Here is a 15990-nt window from a genome sequence, read left to right as displayed (position 1 = left end):
TTTTTAGAGAGTAGAGGATTTCTCCTGGCAACTCTTCCAAACTTGCTCAGTCTTTTTTTAATTGTGCTATCATGAACTTTAACATGCTGACTGAGGCCTTCAGAGTTTGAGATGGAGCTCAGGGTTTTTTTTTACAGTTTCTCTGAGGGCTGCACGATGCGATCTTGGGTGAATTAATTGGGATGCCCACTTCTGGGAAGATTGTGGCATTATGGTAACAAGCACCTGAATGCTTCAGACCAGCAAACTGCCAAAACTTCTGCCTTTACAGGGGCGATTACTCTTACTAATGATCAGTTAATAAAGTGTATTTAATAAGAAGCACCTGGTTGCTACTTGTCCTCTGAAGTCCTTTTGAAGCAACTTTAGAAAAGGAAGCATATACTTTCTGTTTCACATGACTGACTGTACTAGACTGGTCTTTTTTTGTTGTGTGTGATTAAAGGGGGTGGAAGTGGAACTCTATCACCTCTGCTTGCCTTTCTGTATTCACTGTAAAGCACAATAGGAGGGTAATGAGATGAGACACACACAAAAATATAACACTGCAGTATCCAAAGCTGGTTTGCTGGAGACTGAAAGTCGTGTTGATCAGATCTCACATCTGTTTCACTCGTCACACAAATGTGTTTTAAATTAAAAGCATTCTTTTGATTCAGTAACTAGAAACAGTCATCAATTTACTTTGACACTATAGTCAGGCTTGCTTAAAAGCAGCCATCTCACTGTTACTGAGCAGAAAAATGTGAGCTTAGGTATTTTTCTATTTATTGTCCTGTGTGGCTTCTCGTCTTTGTTGATCCTTAAGAGCTGGGCTGGAAGGGTTAAACATTCAGCAAGACGTGGCCCCTCCCTTTTTGGTTAGTCTTCTGCATGCAATAGGAGCTCTCTGTATTTTCTATTCTCCCCTCATAATGGCTGCATGGCTGTCCAGTAGACTGGTGAAGAGAAAATGCAGCTCACTGCTGCCGTGCCCTATCTCCCTGGCCCCAGTCTGCTCCAGAGGGGTGGCAAAGGTCTCCCCTGCCTCAGGGGCCCTCTCCACCATCCAGGAAAAGCCTCGGACAGTGGAAGATCTCCCACATATCAGCTTCTTGGAGTTTCTTTACAGAGTGGTGTTTCAGGGTTTCTACAAACATATGCATGAGCTTCAGGTAGGCTGCAGGGCATGATCTTTATTATGTTCACTCACAGTGATACGTGCTTGTTTTAGTTCGAGTCCAAACATGTTTTGTTTTTTCCACCTGATGCATTTCAGAAACCCTGGTGACAAATTTGATAATCTGAGAGCTCATGGGTTTACAAGTGACTGCATTTTCCTCCAGTGACAATACATAATAGAAAATGTTGGGCTGGTTGTATGACGTTGTTTCCATAGTTACCTTCAGACAGTATCAGCTTGTCTCACAGCTAACTGACACAGAGTCTTGGGCTGCTTTCTCTCTCTGAGGAATCACATGCAGCCACTCCAGCACACACTAACCTCTGGCATCTGATTACTGACTGATTAAATATAATGTCTGCTTTTTAAATTACGCATTGCAAAAATCCCCAAATGTCTTTATCTTTATTCTATAAGAATGCAGCTCTGCCTTTATCACTTTTCCACCATCAGATCTATGAGAAGCAGCTGTATGGGCCCATTTACAGAGACGGACTCAGATCAATATCCTTGAGCACCCCAGAGCTTTTGGCTGAGCTGCTGAGGAAGGATGAGAAGTTCCCTTGCAGAGGAGACATGAGTGTGTGGAGGGAATATCGTGACATGAGAGGATTCGGCTATGGACCTTTTACAGAGTAAGACTACCAAACAGTGTAGTAATGCTGCCCCACCTAAAAGAAAATAATCTCATTGTGATTGCTTAAATCCTAATACGTAACAGATTTCCAGGGAAAGAGTTTTATTATGAGTGGAAGGGATTGTTTTTGACCTATTTGGGTTAAATAGATTCCTCTCAGGCTGGTATATTCCATAAAGATAAGAAATCTGAAAAATGTTAATGCTCCACAAGTTTTATGAACCGGTGACAATATAAGGGGATCAATGTTTAATTTTAGCTCTGTCAAGCTCAGTGCAGTAGCAGCAGTAAACCTATTTATGTTGCAAAAATAAAATAAAATTTATATTGCAGATGGTGGTCATTCCCTCACCATCTGCAAAGGCTCAGTTTGAGAACCACCATATTAGGCAATCAAATGAAACTAAAAGGCTGAGCAGATTTTAAACTGTGTTGTTTATCTGAATACAGTGGGCTCCACACCCAATATCTGTCATATTATTATGAAAAGCTGGAAATTACAAGAAAGTTTGAGGATTTTGAGGAAAAAAACAGAAGTAATACTCTGGTGTTTTTCTAGGTCAACAGTCAGAGCCACAGTTTAATCAACTCATCACAGGCTTGTTGAAGAAATCTGATGCAGGGAACACTAATAGTAATGTGATATCAGGAAATACTGCATCAGAACGATGCACTAATGGCAAAAAATATTAAATGATTAAATTTGGCATCAGTGATACCAGTCAGTAAATATCAGTAAATAATCAAAGTAGTCAATGAAGGTCAGGTCTGTCTGTTCTGCTGCACTTTAAACACAAAAGGTTGCTCTGTTCACAAGACAAACTGGTTTAAAATAGTGCTCAAAATGAAGGACGCACTCTCTCAATGTTTCTATGTATTTTATATACATATGTGTGTGTGTGTGTGTGTGTGTGTGTGTGTGTGTGTGTGTGTGTGTGTGTGTGTGTGTGTGTGTGTGTGTGTGTGTAAGCATAGTAGCAAACAAACTGCAGACCACAGCCATCTTAGATAATTGTGTGAGCTCTTTAGTTTACTGGCTAAAAACTGGTTGAATGTAAAAATGTAGCAGAAAATCAGCCATAATGGATGCATAAGTGTATCATAGTTCAGACTCTTTGTTGTGTTTGCGTTTGGATTTATTTATTTCAATGCAAACATGTTTCTGTTCCAACAGGGATGGAGAGAGGTGGTACAAGCTGAGGGTGGTGCTTAACAAGCGGATGCTGCATCCGAAGGACTCGGCCCAGTATTCTGGGATTATCAATGATGTGGTTAAAGACTTCACCAAGAAGATGCGCAGTCTGCGCCAGTGCAGCCCAACGGGAGACTTTGTGACCAACATTGCCAATGAGCTTTATCTGTTTTCACTAGAAGGTAGCCTGAAGGTTAAAACTGCATGCTGAATGCTGGACTAAATAATATATTTGTTTAATGAACTAAATAAAAAAATATTAATTTCAAACTAAAGTTTAAAGGAAGCTAAAAGTTAAGAAAAAAATTTGTTGCTAGATTCATTGCCTTTTCTTTTTCTTATCTATTCAGGAATTGCCTCCATATTGTTTGAGACAAGGCTTGGTTGTCTGGAAGAGGAAATTCCTGGTGGTACACAAGATTTCATCAATTCCATAGCCCAGATGCTCTCCTACAACATGATTGTGTTTATTCTTCCCAAGTGGAGCCGGAATCTGCTGCCCTACTGGGGACGTTACATTGCTGGCTGGGAGGGCATCTTCAGCTTTGGTGAGCAGTTTGAACCTCTCAGTCCTGATGTTTTAGTTAAGTTTTAGAGTGTTAGGAAACAATAAACAGTATTATAAAAAGAAAAAAATAAATCTGTGGGGGGGGTTTTGCACCAATTTCCCGTAAGGAGCCATGGCATTATTCTCTATCAGCTGGTATTTATATAGTGCTTTTCTTATCTTATTGAGGATTCAGAATCCTTTTACAGTTCAAACTACATGTGCACCATTCAGCATCTTTTATCTTTTATCCACAGATGTAGTGCTATGTAGTGTAATATGGTGAAGTAGCAGAGTGCAGCATTTTGTGTTATAAACCCCTATTTAGTATTTGGCATCAAAGTTGCTCCTCCCAGTTTTTAGTAATAGGTTATGTATGTTCAGTTTATGCTTTGGGTGCCCTTTTATTTTTGCCTTCCTCTGTTCCTGTTTCTTCCCTTGTCTTATCTGTGCTTAGTCCTCAGTGTCATGTGTCAAAAAGACATGTGTGTAGTAAGTCTAGTCCCAGTATTTGTTTTTTGTTTCTATGTAAAGTCCACGTATGCGGATCTGTCAACTGTTCATTTCCTGTTTTATTTTGATAGTTTCTTGTCTCATGTGAATTATGTTCAATTCAGCTCGGATTCAGTTCAGCTTTTCTCACCAGGTGTCTCCACTTTGCCCCCTTCCCTCTTGTTTGTCTATATTCCTTGTCATGTTCTCCCTTATACAGGTGCTGTGTAACCCTCTGCTTTAATTTTCTTGGTTTAGTTAAAGTTAAATTGTTTTCATGTCCTGTCCTCTGCATCCTGCACTTTGGGTCCAAAACTGGGCTTCAGTACAGAGACACATGGCAAATGGCAGCAACAAAACGGGCCATGTTTTCTACTGTGTAGCATGTCCTCTTCTTTTAGCAACAGTCAACAACAACAGGAGACCAGCTGCTGGACTTTTGCCAGAGGAACTTTTCGTGATGGTCTGAAAGTTTTCAGTTGGTGAAAGGTCTAAACCGCAGGCAGGCCGGTTCAGCATCTGGACTCGTCTAGTAAAAAGCCATGCTGTTGGAATAGATGCAGTATGCAGTTTAACATTATCCTGATGAAATATGCAATGCGATACCTTTCAGCATTTATGGAGCCTTTCCAGACTTTCACAGGTACTGATGCAACATATACCATCTGAGATACAGACTTTTGAACTGAGTGCCGATAACAGGCCGAATGGTTCCTTTCCTCGGTCTGCAGAATAAAAAGGAGGGAGAAGTTAGGTGTGTGGAACAGCAGTTCTCCACAGAGGGCTTTTTTCACCCGCACAAGCGCTGCCTGGCACTGCTCTGTCCACTGGACCAGATCCGCCAGCCAGCCCCAAGAACCACCTCACCTCTTTTTTGGTCTTGGGACGCAGACAGGATGCGATGGGTGCTGTTTTGTCCAACTGTGGACGCACCTCCCTGCCCCCCAAGTAGTACTCCAGATACTGTACCTCCCTCCGTCCAACCGCACACTTCTTTGGGTTGGCTATGAGCCCCGCCCATCTCAGGACCATGGCCACCCACTGCATATGCTATGCCTAGGTGTCACTATGGATGATGACATCATCCAGGTAAGTGGCAGTGTATGCAGCGTGCGGACGCAGCACCTGGTCCATGAGACGTTGGAAAATGGCTGGGGCTCCGAACAAGCCAAACGGAAGTGTGACAAATTGGTACAAACCGTACGGAGTGGAAAAGGCCATTTTTGCCTTGGACTCTGCAGACAAGGGAATCTGCCAGTAGCCCTTGGTCAAATCCAGCATCGTGAAAAATCGAGCAGTACCTAATCGGTCCAGCAGCTCGGGGCATGGGATTAGAATCAAACTGTGACACCTCATTCACCTTGTGATAGTCCACACAGAACCGTATAGACCCATCTTTCTTCACTACAAAAACTATAAGGGCTACACCAAGCGCAGTGTGACTTTTCTATTATTCCCAGCTTTAACATTTCCGCCAATTTCTTTTTGCACAATTTGTCTTTTGCACTCCGGTAACCTGTAGGGCAATGAACGCACCATCATGCCAGGCTGCGTTACAAACTGATGCACCATGAGATTTGTTCAGCCGGATAAGGGGGAGAACACATCTGCAAAATGTTGTTGCAATGCAGCAACATCTGCTCAGGGCCTGTGTGAGATGGTCCTTACAATGGAGGGAGGCGGGACTCATGTCTCTCCCTAACAGGGCTCACCGGAGAAGCGGTTTCAGCCTCTCTCCATGCTTTAAGGAGGTTGAGGTGATATAGCCTGCCCCTGTCTGACCATACCACCTTATAGTCCACGTCCCCCACTCACCGTGAGACCAGGAATGGTCTTTGCCACTTGGCAAGTAACTTTGAGTTAGAAGACGGGAGTAACACAAGCACTTTATCTCCCAGTGACAATTGCCTGAGTCTAGCCCCTCTGTTGTACAGGCGCTGCTGACATTTGTGAGCCTGGAGCAAATACTCTCATGACGACCTCCCCAATGTGTGCGACTTTGCTCGCAGGCCCAGGACGTACTGAATCTCATTTATTGCTGAGTTGAACTTTCCTCCCAGTTTTCTTTAATTAGGTCCAACACCCCCTGTGGTTTCCTGACGAACAGTAATTCAAAGGGAAAAAATGCAGTGGAGGCCTGGGGCACCTTGATAAATGGTAAATGGCCTGTATTTGTATAGCGCTTTTCTCGTCCCTAAGGACCCCAAAGCACTTTACACAACCAGTCATCCACCCATTCATACACACATTCACACACTGGTGATGGCAAGCTACATTGTAGCCACAGCCACCCTGGGGCGCACTGACAGAGGCGAGGCTGCCGGACACTGGCGCCACCGGGCCCTCTGACCACCACCAGTAGGCAACGGGTGAAGTGTCTTGCCCAAGGACACAACGACCGAGACTGTCCAAGCCAGGGCTCGAACCGGCAACCTTCCGATTACAAGGCGAACTCCTAACTCTTGAGCCACGATCGCCTTCTGCACTACGAACAACAGAGGGTCTAACCAGCAATCGAATTGCGTTTATCCTCGTGAATGAACTTCCGAATCATGGACTTTAAAGTCTTAGTCAATCTGAGGGTGGTAGACGCTGGTCCCAATAGATTTAATGCCCAATAATTCATAAAGCTCTTTTAGTGTGCAAGACATGAACGACGTGCCCTGGTCAGTATCTGTTTCGGGATGCCGACTCGGGAGATGACCTGAAACAGCTCCTGTGCCACACTCTTTGCAGAAATGGTGCGCAGCAACACTGCTTCTGGATATTGCATTGCATAATCCACCAGAACTAATACAAAGCGATAGCCGTGTGCACACCGGTGAAATGTCCCAATGAGGCGCACATCTGCCCAGCGGTCATACCCCATGTGACCGGCCATTGGGTTGTAATGAGCCGCCTGGAAAATCATTTTCCAATGGATTTTAGGCACCAACAACTGGGTGTGTTCCTCCTGTTTGCGAGTGTCATGGCTCATTCGATACAATCTGTCACTAATCAATACAAAATGGGGAAATGCCAGCCTTATGGCGAACTATCTGACCATCAATTTTCTTCAACTGGTCGAAGGCTGAGCGTAGAATGTCATCACGAGACTGCTCCAGTGGAAAATCTTCCATGGAGTGAATTACCAGGCTGGTGGGGTCTCCTGAGAAGGCCCTGCCGGCTCCTCCTCCTCGCTGGAGCCAGTGTTAGATGACCCAGCATCACCGCTGAGCGCTGCACAGACCCCGCATGTCCCTATCAGCCTATCAACACTAACACTAATTACTCAACGATCCAGCGACTTTTAGCACAGAACCACCATCTTAAGTAGTGTTCAGGAAATCAGGTAGATCAGCGGCAGGTGTGGTAATCAGGGCACGTGCGTGGGCCAGAGGCAGGAGCCCAAGATGAGCTCTGCCCAGGCAGGTGGAGACAGAGGAGAGGGAGAGAGAGAGCACACAACAATAACAAAAACATGTGGCCTGACATAGAGCCAGCCAGGGAAGCACGGGAACCATGAAAAATCCATCCCCAAAATTAAGAGTTGCATCTGGCACGAACTAACTCCAGCCCTCATTCTACGCATTTTCCTCTGATATCTAATTTCCATTTGCACTAAGGGATATTTATGAATGTCCCTGTGCATACACTTCACCTCCACCCACTCAGCCACCAGCAGGGTTTGGTGGACCAGGGTCTGCGTACAGCCCGAGTTGACCAAAGCCTGGCGTATACCCCCTGGGCACCTTACCGGTAAACGGTATGTCTCTCCTGAACCAGGGGAGGGCGTCGGAGGGCTGGCAATACGTAGCACCTGTCCCACCTCCATTAACGGGCAGTCCCAACGGAGATACCCCGGTTGCCCACACCTCCAGCATTCCTGCCGCAATGCTTATGCAGCCCTCGTTGAGCTGGGCATGGCATCCGTAACGGCCGGGACCTGTGTCGAAAACCATATGAAAAAGGGTTAGTCGGTGGCCTTCGTGGGGCTGGGACCGGTCGGTCCATTATTACCAGCCATGGCTGTCCTCGTGGGTGTTCCCATCATGCCACCAGGTGGTCCTAGGCCAGCATTTGTAGCTTCAAGGCTCGCTGGCCAGTGGCAGCGGACCCAGTCCGCCATCCCGATTGGGAGCTACTCCACAAACTGCTCCAGCATGACGGTGTTTAGTACCTGCATCTCCTCTGGCGTGGGGGCTGGCTGTAGCCACCTGGCCGCAGTGTCGTGCAGCCTGCTAGCGAATGTGAAGGGTCGGTCCTCCGGCCTCAACTGTCCCTCCCAGAAGCATCACTGATGATCCTCAGGAGAGAGCCCCAGCCAATTTATGATGGCTATCCTGACATCGGGGAAGGATGCTCTTGCCATCACAGGAAGGCTCAGAGCTGCTCCCTGGGCTTCCCCGGACAGCAGCGGGAGGAGCCAGAGAGCCCATTTCTGGCTGGCTACAGCATGCCTCAAAAGTGGGCTGGAAGGCTTGGGGATCGTTGTCGCCTGCTGTCCCTTGAATGGAGCTCAGTTGTGAGGAAAGGAAAACCTCAAGCCACAGAAACCACTCCAGTGGTAGGATACTGAGCACTGGTTTTCAACATGTAAAGCACAAGAAAATGGGAATAATTGGTATCAGCACGAATGATAAGATACCTGTGGTTAAAAGCAAGCTTGTGGGTGTGTTTGTAACATGATTTTGTCCTGATCTTGATGCTGAACTCTGCGCTCCTATCTGACTGAGACGCTAAGTAAGTCAGTGACATGTCGAAAAATCAACTCAGCCCATAAAATATTTGGATCATTTCATGTTACTGCTGAACGTGATGACGTAAAGGATACGCATGATCCGCTGCTTTGGCCAGCAGGGATTTATGTTCGCCACTATTTTGAGGCTCACAGGCCTAAGGAGAGCAGAGTCAGCGGGGTCACTGGCATCACAGGATTGGTGTGCAGTGATTGCACCCTGAGTCAAACACTGGTGATTCTGAAGCAGCACAGGGCGGTAGCTTTCAGTGGGGTGCCCATGACATTGAGATAAATGAGCATTAATATTGTCTCCTTTAATGCCCAAGGATTACCTGACCAATCAAGCTGTTTAACTGTGGATAAACTTTTGGCGTTCAGTGATATGTTGTGTGTTCAAACAACCTTTTTAACCTAAGCAAGGTCTGGAAAATCTGAACTGTTTGCGCAAGGACTTTCATGGAGTTGGTGAATCCGCGACCGATCTGAGCTCTAGGGTTGTTCGTGGGAGAATGTCGCTATACTCTGGCACAAGAAGTATGATCAGTTAATGTTGTCAGACTGAAGGCTGATTGGGCTATAGAAATTGAGATTATTGGCAGATAGAAAGTTCACCATTCTTAATGTATATATGTCCATTCAGTATCTCCAGAACGAGGTTGAGTAGACATCTCTACCAGCTAATATTGATGGTGCTAGTGCCTCAGAGGCAATTACTCGAATGTGGCAGAAACATTACTGTGATCTATTTAATTGTGTGAAAAGTTCCATTTTTGCAGTGGGTGAAATTGACAATAAGGGAGATGTTGTAGTGTCATCAAGAGAAATTTATGATGCAAGTAGAAATTTAAAGGTGGTAAGGCATGTGGGATGGATAAGATATCTGCTGACACAGGGGTTTCCAAATCTTTGGTAAGAATATTGTCCTTCTGGTATGCCCATTAGTCCATGCACATAAAATGGGGTAACTGTGTGTCTGCCCCCTTTTATCAAAGCTGTTGTGTGGTTGGCAATACCACAGTTAATCACTTGATGTATGCAGATGATTTGGTGATTTTCCCCCCTATAGTGCTGGCCTTGAGCAATTATTGAGGGTCTGCGCTCAATATGGTCTAGAGCAGGGGTAGGCAACAGGCCTCGAGTGCTAGTGTCCTGCAGGTTTTAGGTATCACCCTGGGTCAACACACCTGAATCAAATGATTAGTTTATTATCAGGCCTCTGGAGAACTTCAAGACATGTTGAGTAGGTAATTTAGCAATTTGAATCAGCTGTGTTGGATCAAGGAGACATCTAAAACCTGCAGGACACCGGCACTAAAGGCCTGGAGCTGCCTATCCCTGGTCTAGAGTTTCATATTCTATATAATGCCAAGAAGAGTAAAGTTTTTATTGTCAGAAATAGGGAGCACAAGGATTTGGTTATTCCTGAATTTTCTCTGTCAGGCTCCATTCTTAAAGTGTGTACTGCAGTTAAATATTTAGATCACTACATATCTGATGATTTGTCTGATGATGTGGGCATCTATAGACAATGCCGCTTAATACATGCGCAAGCTAATATGTTGAGTCGCAAATTTGGTATGTGCACCATTCCAGTGAAGTTTGGACTCTTCTAAGCCTCCTACACTCCAATGTACACTGCTCATTTGTGGAAGAGCTACAGAGAAGGCAGTATGAGAAAACTCATCGTAGCATAAAACAGTGGAATGAGATGCCGAGGTGGAGAAGCGCAAGCCAAATGTTTGTTAGTGTTGGAGTACCTAGTTGTCATGCTGCAGATGTAGAGTTGTAGGTGTACGGTGAAGGACTGTAAACAGCATAACTGTATCTCTGACTGACCCTGCACTAAGTTCAGTTAGGTTTTATTCAAAATTATGGAACCATTGACATTTTAGCCTTTATATAATTGTGTAACGCTATGGAATTAATTTTTGGAAAATTTACTAATTTTTTTTATGGGCCCATGTGTGTCTTTAATAAAGTGAAATAAACAAACAGATCGGTTTTCCACTCTGCCTCTATTTTAAATGAGCTTTGTCCCAGAGTAGATGGCAGCATTTCTAGATTATGGTCTTTTGTTGCAGATTGGTGAATAATCTATCTTTACCTCTGAGAAACACTGCCTCTATAAGATGCTCTTTTTTTATATCCAGTTATGGATATAAAATATATAAAAGTACCAGTTATGGTACTGATGGTACTGAACTGTTGCCAGTTTGGTGCAACTGTCACTACGTTTTAAAGATATGTTGTTTCCATCAAATTGAACCCAAGCTAATATGTTTCATGAAATAATAAAATGTCTCAGTTGATACAGTATATTTCATCCTATGTCCTGTTGGTAGTAAAATATGGGTTTATGAGTAAATGACTGCATTCTGTTTTGACTGATATTTTACAGTGTTCCAACTATATATATATATTTTTTTGCACCATTTTCATGCACCTGTTCTAGCCAAAACATTGATTGACAAGAAGTTGGAGATGATTCAGCAGCGGGTTGACAACAAGCAGGATGTGGAGGGTGAATACCTGACATACCTACTCTCAAACACGCAGATGAGCACTAAAGATGTGTATGGCAGCGTCACTGAGCTCCTCTTAGCTGGAGTGGACACGGTAAATGGAATACCAATACTAGTAATAAAGCATCACATGTAAAAAGGCACTCTGCACGGCTAATCATCAAAGCTCGCCACTCAGTGTATTCACTTTTCTTTTGCATGTACATGTATGCAAGGCTCAGCATATATTTCTTCAAAAGTTTACTTTCACATTTTTTAAACTCCCAAGACCTCCAACACTCTCACGTGGGCTTTGCACGAGCTGTCCAAGAACCCTGATATCCAGGAAAGACTCTATAAAGAAGTGTCCACTATGGTACCATTAGACCGGATCCCCACCGCTGCCGACGTCACTGGCATGCCGTACTTAAAGGCAGTTATCAAAGAGACGCTGAGGTGAGACTGCTGCGGTTTAGCTTTAACTGAAGCGATTAATGCAGTAAACAAACATGTTTTTAATAGATAGTTTTCACATATTTGTAACAGCCAAACTGAAAATCTTTGAAAGTGAAAATAAGCTTCTAGTTTCCTAAAGTTTGTCTATTTAGCAGCCAAAATGGGTTTTATTTGAACTCATGGCTCTTAACAGGTTAAATGTAGACTAATTCATCAGTTTTCAAAAATCAATATTCTTATTCACCTGCATAAGAAGAAGCCAGACTACTAACCAGCCTAAAGTAACATGCAAACAAAAAATAACTTGTCTTGCAGGATGTATCCTGTTGTTTCTATGAATGCGAGGATCATTGCAGAAAAGAATGTTTCTATTGGTGGATATGAGTTTCCAAAAAAAGTAGGTCTGCTTTTAACCATTGTTAGATTGTTTGTGAGTGCTTTTTGTATTAACTTAATAAGACATATTTATGATGGCTGGATATAAAAAGGCTATTGTGTTATAAGTGAAGATCAGTATTCCATATCGTGTTGACTTCCAATTGTTGATTGCTCTACAGACGCCGTTCACCTTTTGTCACTATGCCATCAGCCATGATGAGGACACATTCCCCAACTCATTCACATTTAAGCCAGAGCGATGGCTTCGAGACGGCCGTGAGAGGCCAAACCCCTTTGGCTCCATCCCGTTTGGCTTTGGAGTAAGAGGCTGTGTCGGTCGCAGGATTGCTGAGCTCGAGATGTATCTGCTCCTGTTTCAAGTAAGTGACAAGAAGGAGAAAAAACTGCTGAACATCCCAGGGAAACTCCTGGATTTTTTAAATGTGACCCAAGTGTGTCCAACAATAAGTGCGGGGGTTTGGGGGGGAGGGGTCACATAGGAAGTGGGAAAAAATCTGACATAAAAACCAAACAAAAGCACTCGAAAGCTAGTTGAAAATTCAGTGTCCTGTAATGGGCAGAGGTTCACCAGTCTCCAAAACCTATGTGTACAAGCTGTGGAATAATTTCAGAATGACGTCCCTGAACATGAAATTGTGAAGACTTCATTAAAATGTTCAGGGAATCTGGAGAAATCTGTTTGCGCAGGGAACCAGGCTGACAGTCAAAATTGGATGCATGATCTTCGGGCCCTCAGGCAGCACTGCATTAAAAACAGGTATAATAGAAATCACTGCATGGGCTCATGTGATCATGATCTAGAAATGCTGCCATCTTCTCTGGGCTAAAGCTCATTCAAAACATGAGTTCAGATGAATCGAAACCTGAAATAATTTTCGAAAAACATTTTCACCACCATTTTCTCCAGACTAAATGAGAGGGAGTGTTCGGCTTTTATTAGCACTTAGCTCAGAAGGTGGAGTCTTTGATGGAATATTTGGGCATCAGTGCCTACGGAAATCTGGAACGGCTTCATTAATGCTGAAGGGTATATATGTGTCTTATGCATCTCTTTTGTTTGTGATTGTGTGAGATAATACATTTGTCTATATTCAAATCAATTGTCATCCACATTTCAGAGAACTCACTAACTCTATTTTTTTTCACAGCTTATCAGGCAGTTTGAAATCAAACCCGACCCCACACTGGGAGAGCTGAAATCCATCAACCGCACAGTTCTGATACCAGACAAACAACTAAATTTGCACTTTGTGGACAGAAGATAAGAAAAGACAGCAGACTGAGTGATGGTGGTTTGTATTAAGTCAGTGAGAGGGGAGCAGAGGATTTTAAACCTTTGTAATCACTAATTCAAATGCTTAAACTCATCCAATTTTAAATGTTGTATCATCAAAGTAATGCTATAAGAGTTCAACTTAACACTGTTCCTCTATGTATGTACTGCAGCAGTCAGCTTATAGTTCTGTATATCCATCCTCTCATAATCTCTTAGTGTACTTAGTGATATAATAATAATTCTTTATTTAAAACAGACAGTGCAGTTTAACATAGTCCAAGTATAAAACATGAAACTGATGTGCTGCACATAACATTATAGCTATAGCTAATTTTCAACAATTGTCCCTTGTTGGGCTTACATTCACAATACACAGAGTTAAAACATACATTTTCATGAAACCAAAATACACCATGAATACAGCTACAATTAACAGACAATGTAAAAACAAACAAACAAACCCCGCACAAAAAAAGATTAATTAAAATCACTACAGCTCTGATTTCCCTTTAACCAACTTTTAACCTTCAATGTAAAGGAACTAATATCTGTAATCAGTTTGATATCAGTTGGAAGTGTGTTCCACAGATGGCAAGCCTTTATGCAAAACGCTGATTGTCCAAATTTAGATCTGCGATATGATATTTTGCAGTTGCCATTCACTATACTCCTAGTAATGCGATTACTATCTTGTCTTTGGATGCATCTATTAAGACACTCTGGGAACTGCCTATTTATACACTTGAAGGTTAATTTAAGAAAACACAAATGATTGAAGCTCCTAAACTAAGTCAATTATATTTCTTTAAAATGTGACAATGATTCCACCGAACAGATTTTTTATCCATTATTTTCAAAGATTGATTATATAAGGATGCTGAACTGTAGATGGTGCTGCTTGAGTCCAAACTGTCATAAAATATGAAAAATGAGAGAATATCGTGGAATGCATAAATAACTGAGGTGCTGAAGTGGGTATGTAATGCCGAGTTAACTTAAAACAATTCAGATTAACCTTAACCATCTTTGAAATCTTCTTTACATGCTTATCAAATTTGAGATGTGAATCTAAAATTATTCCTAAAAACTTAAAATCTTTAACCTCCTTTATTTCTTCATTCCTTAACTTGATTTGAAAATCATCAGATTAACTTTTTCTAATAGAAAAACACATCTAAACTGTTTTTTAAAAATCAATTCAATAAAAGATGATTATTGTATATATATAATGCAATGTATGACAGGTTTTATCCATCCGTGCAGTTTATTTAGTTTATTCAGTTATTGTCCTTGTCAGAGTTGAGCTGGGGAATGGGGGACTGGAAGCTATCCCAGCTACCACAGGGTGAGAGGCAGGGTACATCCTGGACACATCGCCAGTCTGTTGCAGGGCTAACACAGAGAATCCAACAACCATTCATGCTCACATTCACACCTATGAGCAATTTAGAATCACCAGTCAACTTAACCCCACCAACTGCATGCCATTGAACTGTGGAAGGAAGCTGGAGTACCCAGAGAGAACCCACGCAAACACAGGGAGAACATGCAACTCCACACAGAAAGGACTCCAGCCAGATGGTAGAGTCGAACTCAGGACCTTTTTTTGCTGTGAGGCAACAGTGCTAACTTCATGAAAACCTTTAACTGAGTTAACAATTTTTGAAGGAAACTAAAATGACTACAACATTTTCTTTGTTAGAAGTTTGGAGAAAAAGGAGCAGCATGTGCTGGAAAGTGGGACAAGACAAAAAGAACAAAGTGAGCATGAGAGAGAGACAGAGAAAGAAAAAACGCTTTTTAATCTCTATATCACCTTGTACCTAAGCCACATGTCTGAAAGTACTATGAAAGTATGTTATGAAACCCATGGTACACCCAAAAGACTGAATGAGGTGAACTGTTCAGTTTATGTTAATTGTTTATCTTCATTTTACTCAAATTATATATCTTTGTTAAGGTAAAATATGTTTTTCTGATAAAGTCTATGTAATTGTGTCTGTTATTATCTGCACAGTGTACTAATGTGTTAATTTATATGTTGCGTGATCAAGCAAGTGAATTAGGATTGCTATATAAGGAAAGTGTTAAGCCTAATCTTAAAAGTAGAGATAGTGTCTGTCTTCTGAATCCAAACTGGAAGCTGGTTCTATAGAAGAGGGGCCTGAAAACTGAAGGCTCTGCCTCCCATTTTACTTTTAAATACTCTAGGAACAACAAGTAAGCCTGCAATGCGAGAGTGAAGTGCTCTAATGGGGTGATATGGTACTATAAGGTAATTAAGGTAAGATGGGGACTGATTATTCAAGAACTTGTGTGTGAGAAGCAGGATTTTAGATTGGATTCTTGATTTAACAGGGAACCAATGAAGAGAAGCCGGTATGGGAGAAATATGTTCTCTCTTCCTAATCCCTGTCAGGACTCTAGCTGCAGCATGTTGGATCAGCTGAAGGCTTTATTACTGAGTCGAAAAACATTGAAAATACTGGTTGAGTTGTAGTGTTAAATGGAAGCAATTAATTGGCTTTTTCTAACAGGGAAATCTGAAGGTATAACATTTTTCGGCATTGTTACTGAAGATACAAGAGAAGGTAGGTACAGATTATAA

General features: G+C 42.5%; 1 protein-coding gene across 1 annotated transcript; it reads left to right on the top strand.

Moving 5' to 3' along the window:
- The first annotated feature begins 914 nt into the window (after nucleotides 1-914).
- LOC134645311 (sterol 26-hydroxylase, mitochondrial) lies at nucleotides 915-15387 on the top strand. Its single transcript, XM_063498706.1, has 9 exons — nucleotides 915-1154; nucleotides 1616-1797; nucleotides 2974-3173; nucleotides 3342-3539; nucleotides 11203-11366; nucleotides 11541-11707; nucleotides 12023-12104; nucleotides 12265-12465; nucleotides 13255-15387. The coding sequence occupies exons 1-9, from the start codon at nucleotides 915-917 to the stop codon at nucleotides 13369-13371; spliced, it is 1551 nt and encodes a 516-aa protein (XP_063354776.1). The 3' UTR covers nucleotides 13372-15387.
- Nucleotides 15388-15990: the final 603 nt, after the last annotated feature.

The sequence above is a fragment of the Pelmatolapia mariae genome, linkage group LG16_19, assembly GCF_036321145.2.
Source record: "Pelmatolapia mariae isolate MD_Pm_ZW linkage group LG16_19, Pm_UMD_F_2, whole genome shotgun sequence".
NCBI lineage: Eukaryota > Metazoa > Chordata > Actinopteri > Cichliformes > Cichlidae > Pelmatolapia > Pelmatolapia mariae.
Note: the sequence above shows the minus strand (reverse complement) of the source record. Positions and strands in the feature narration are given on the sequence as shown.

What these genes read in the sequence shown, in the direction of transcription:
- LOC134645311 (XM_063498706.1), top strand. Translation starts at nt 915, where the DNA reads ATGGCTGCATGGCTGTCCAGTAGACTGGTGAAGAGAAAATGCAGCTCA. An exon ending in GGAGGGCATCTTCAGCTTTG is followed by an intron (nt 3,540 to 11,202) that starts GTGAGCAGTTTG and finishes CACCTGTTCTAG; the next exon opens with CCAAAACATTGATTGACAAG. An exon ending in TCTTAGCTGGAGTGGACACG is followed by an intron (nt 11,367 to 11,540) that starts GTAAATGGAATA and finishes TAAACTCCCAAG; the next exon opens with ACCTCCAACACTCTCACGTG.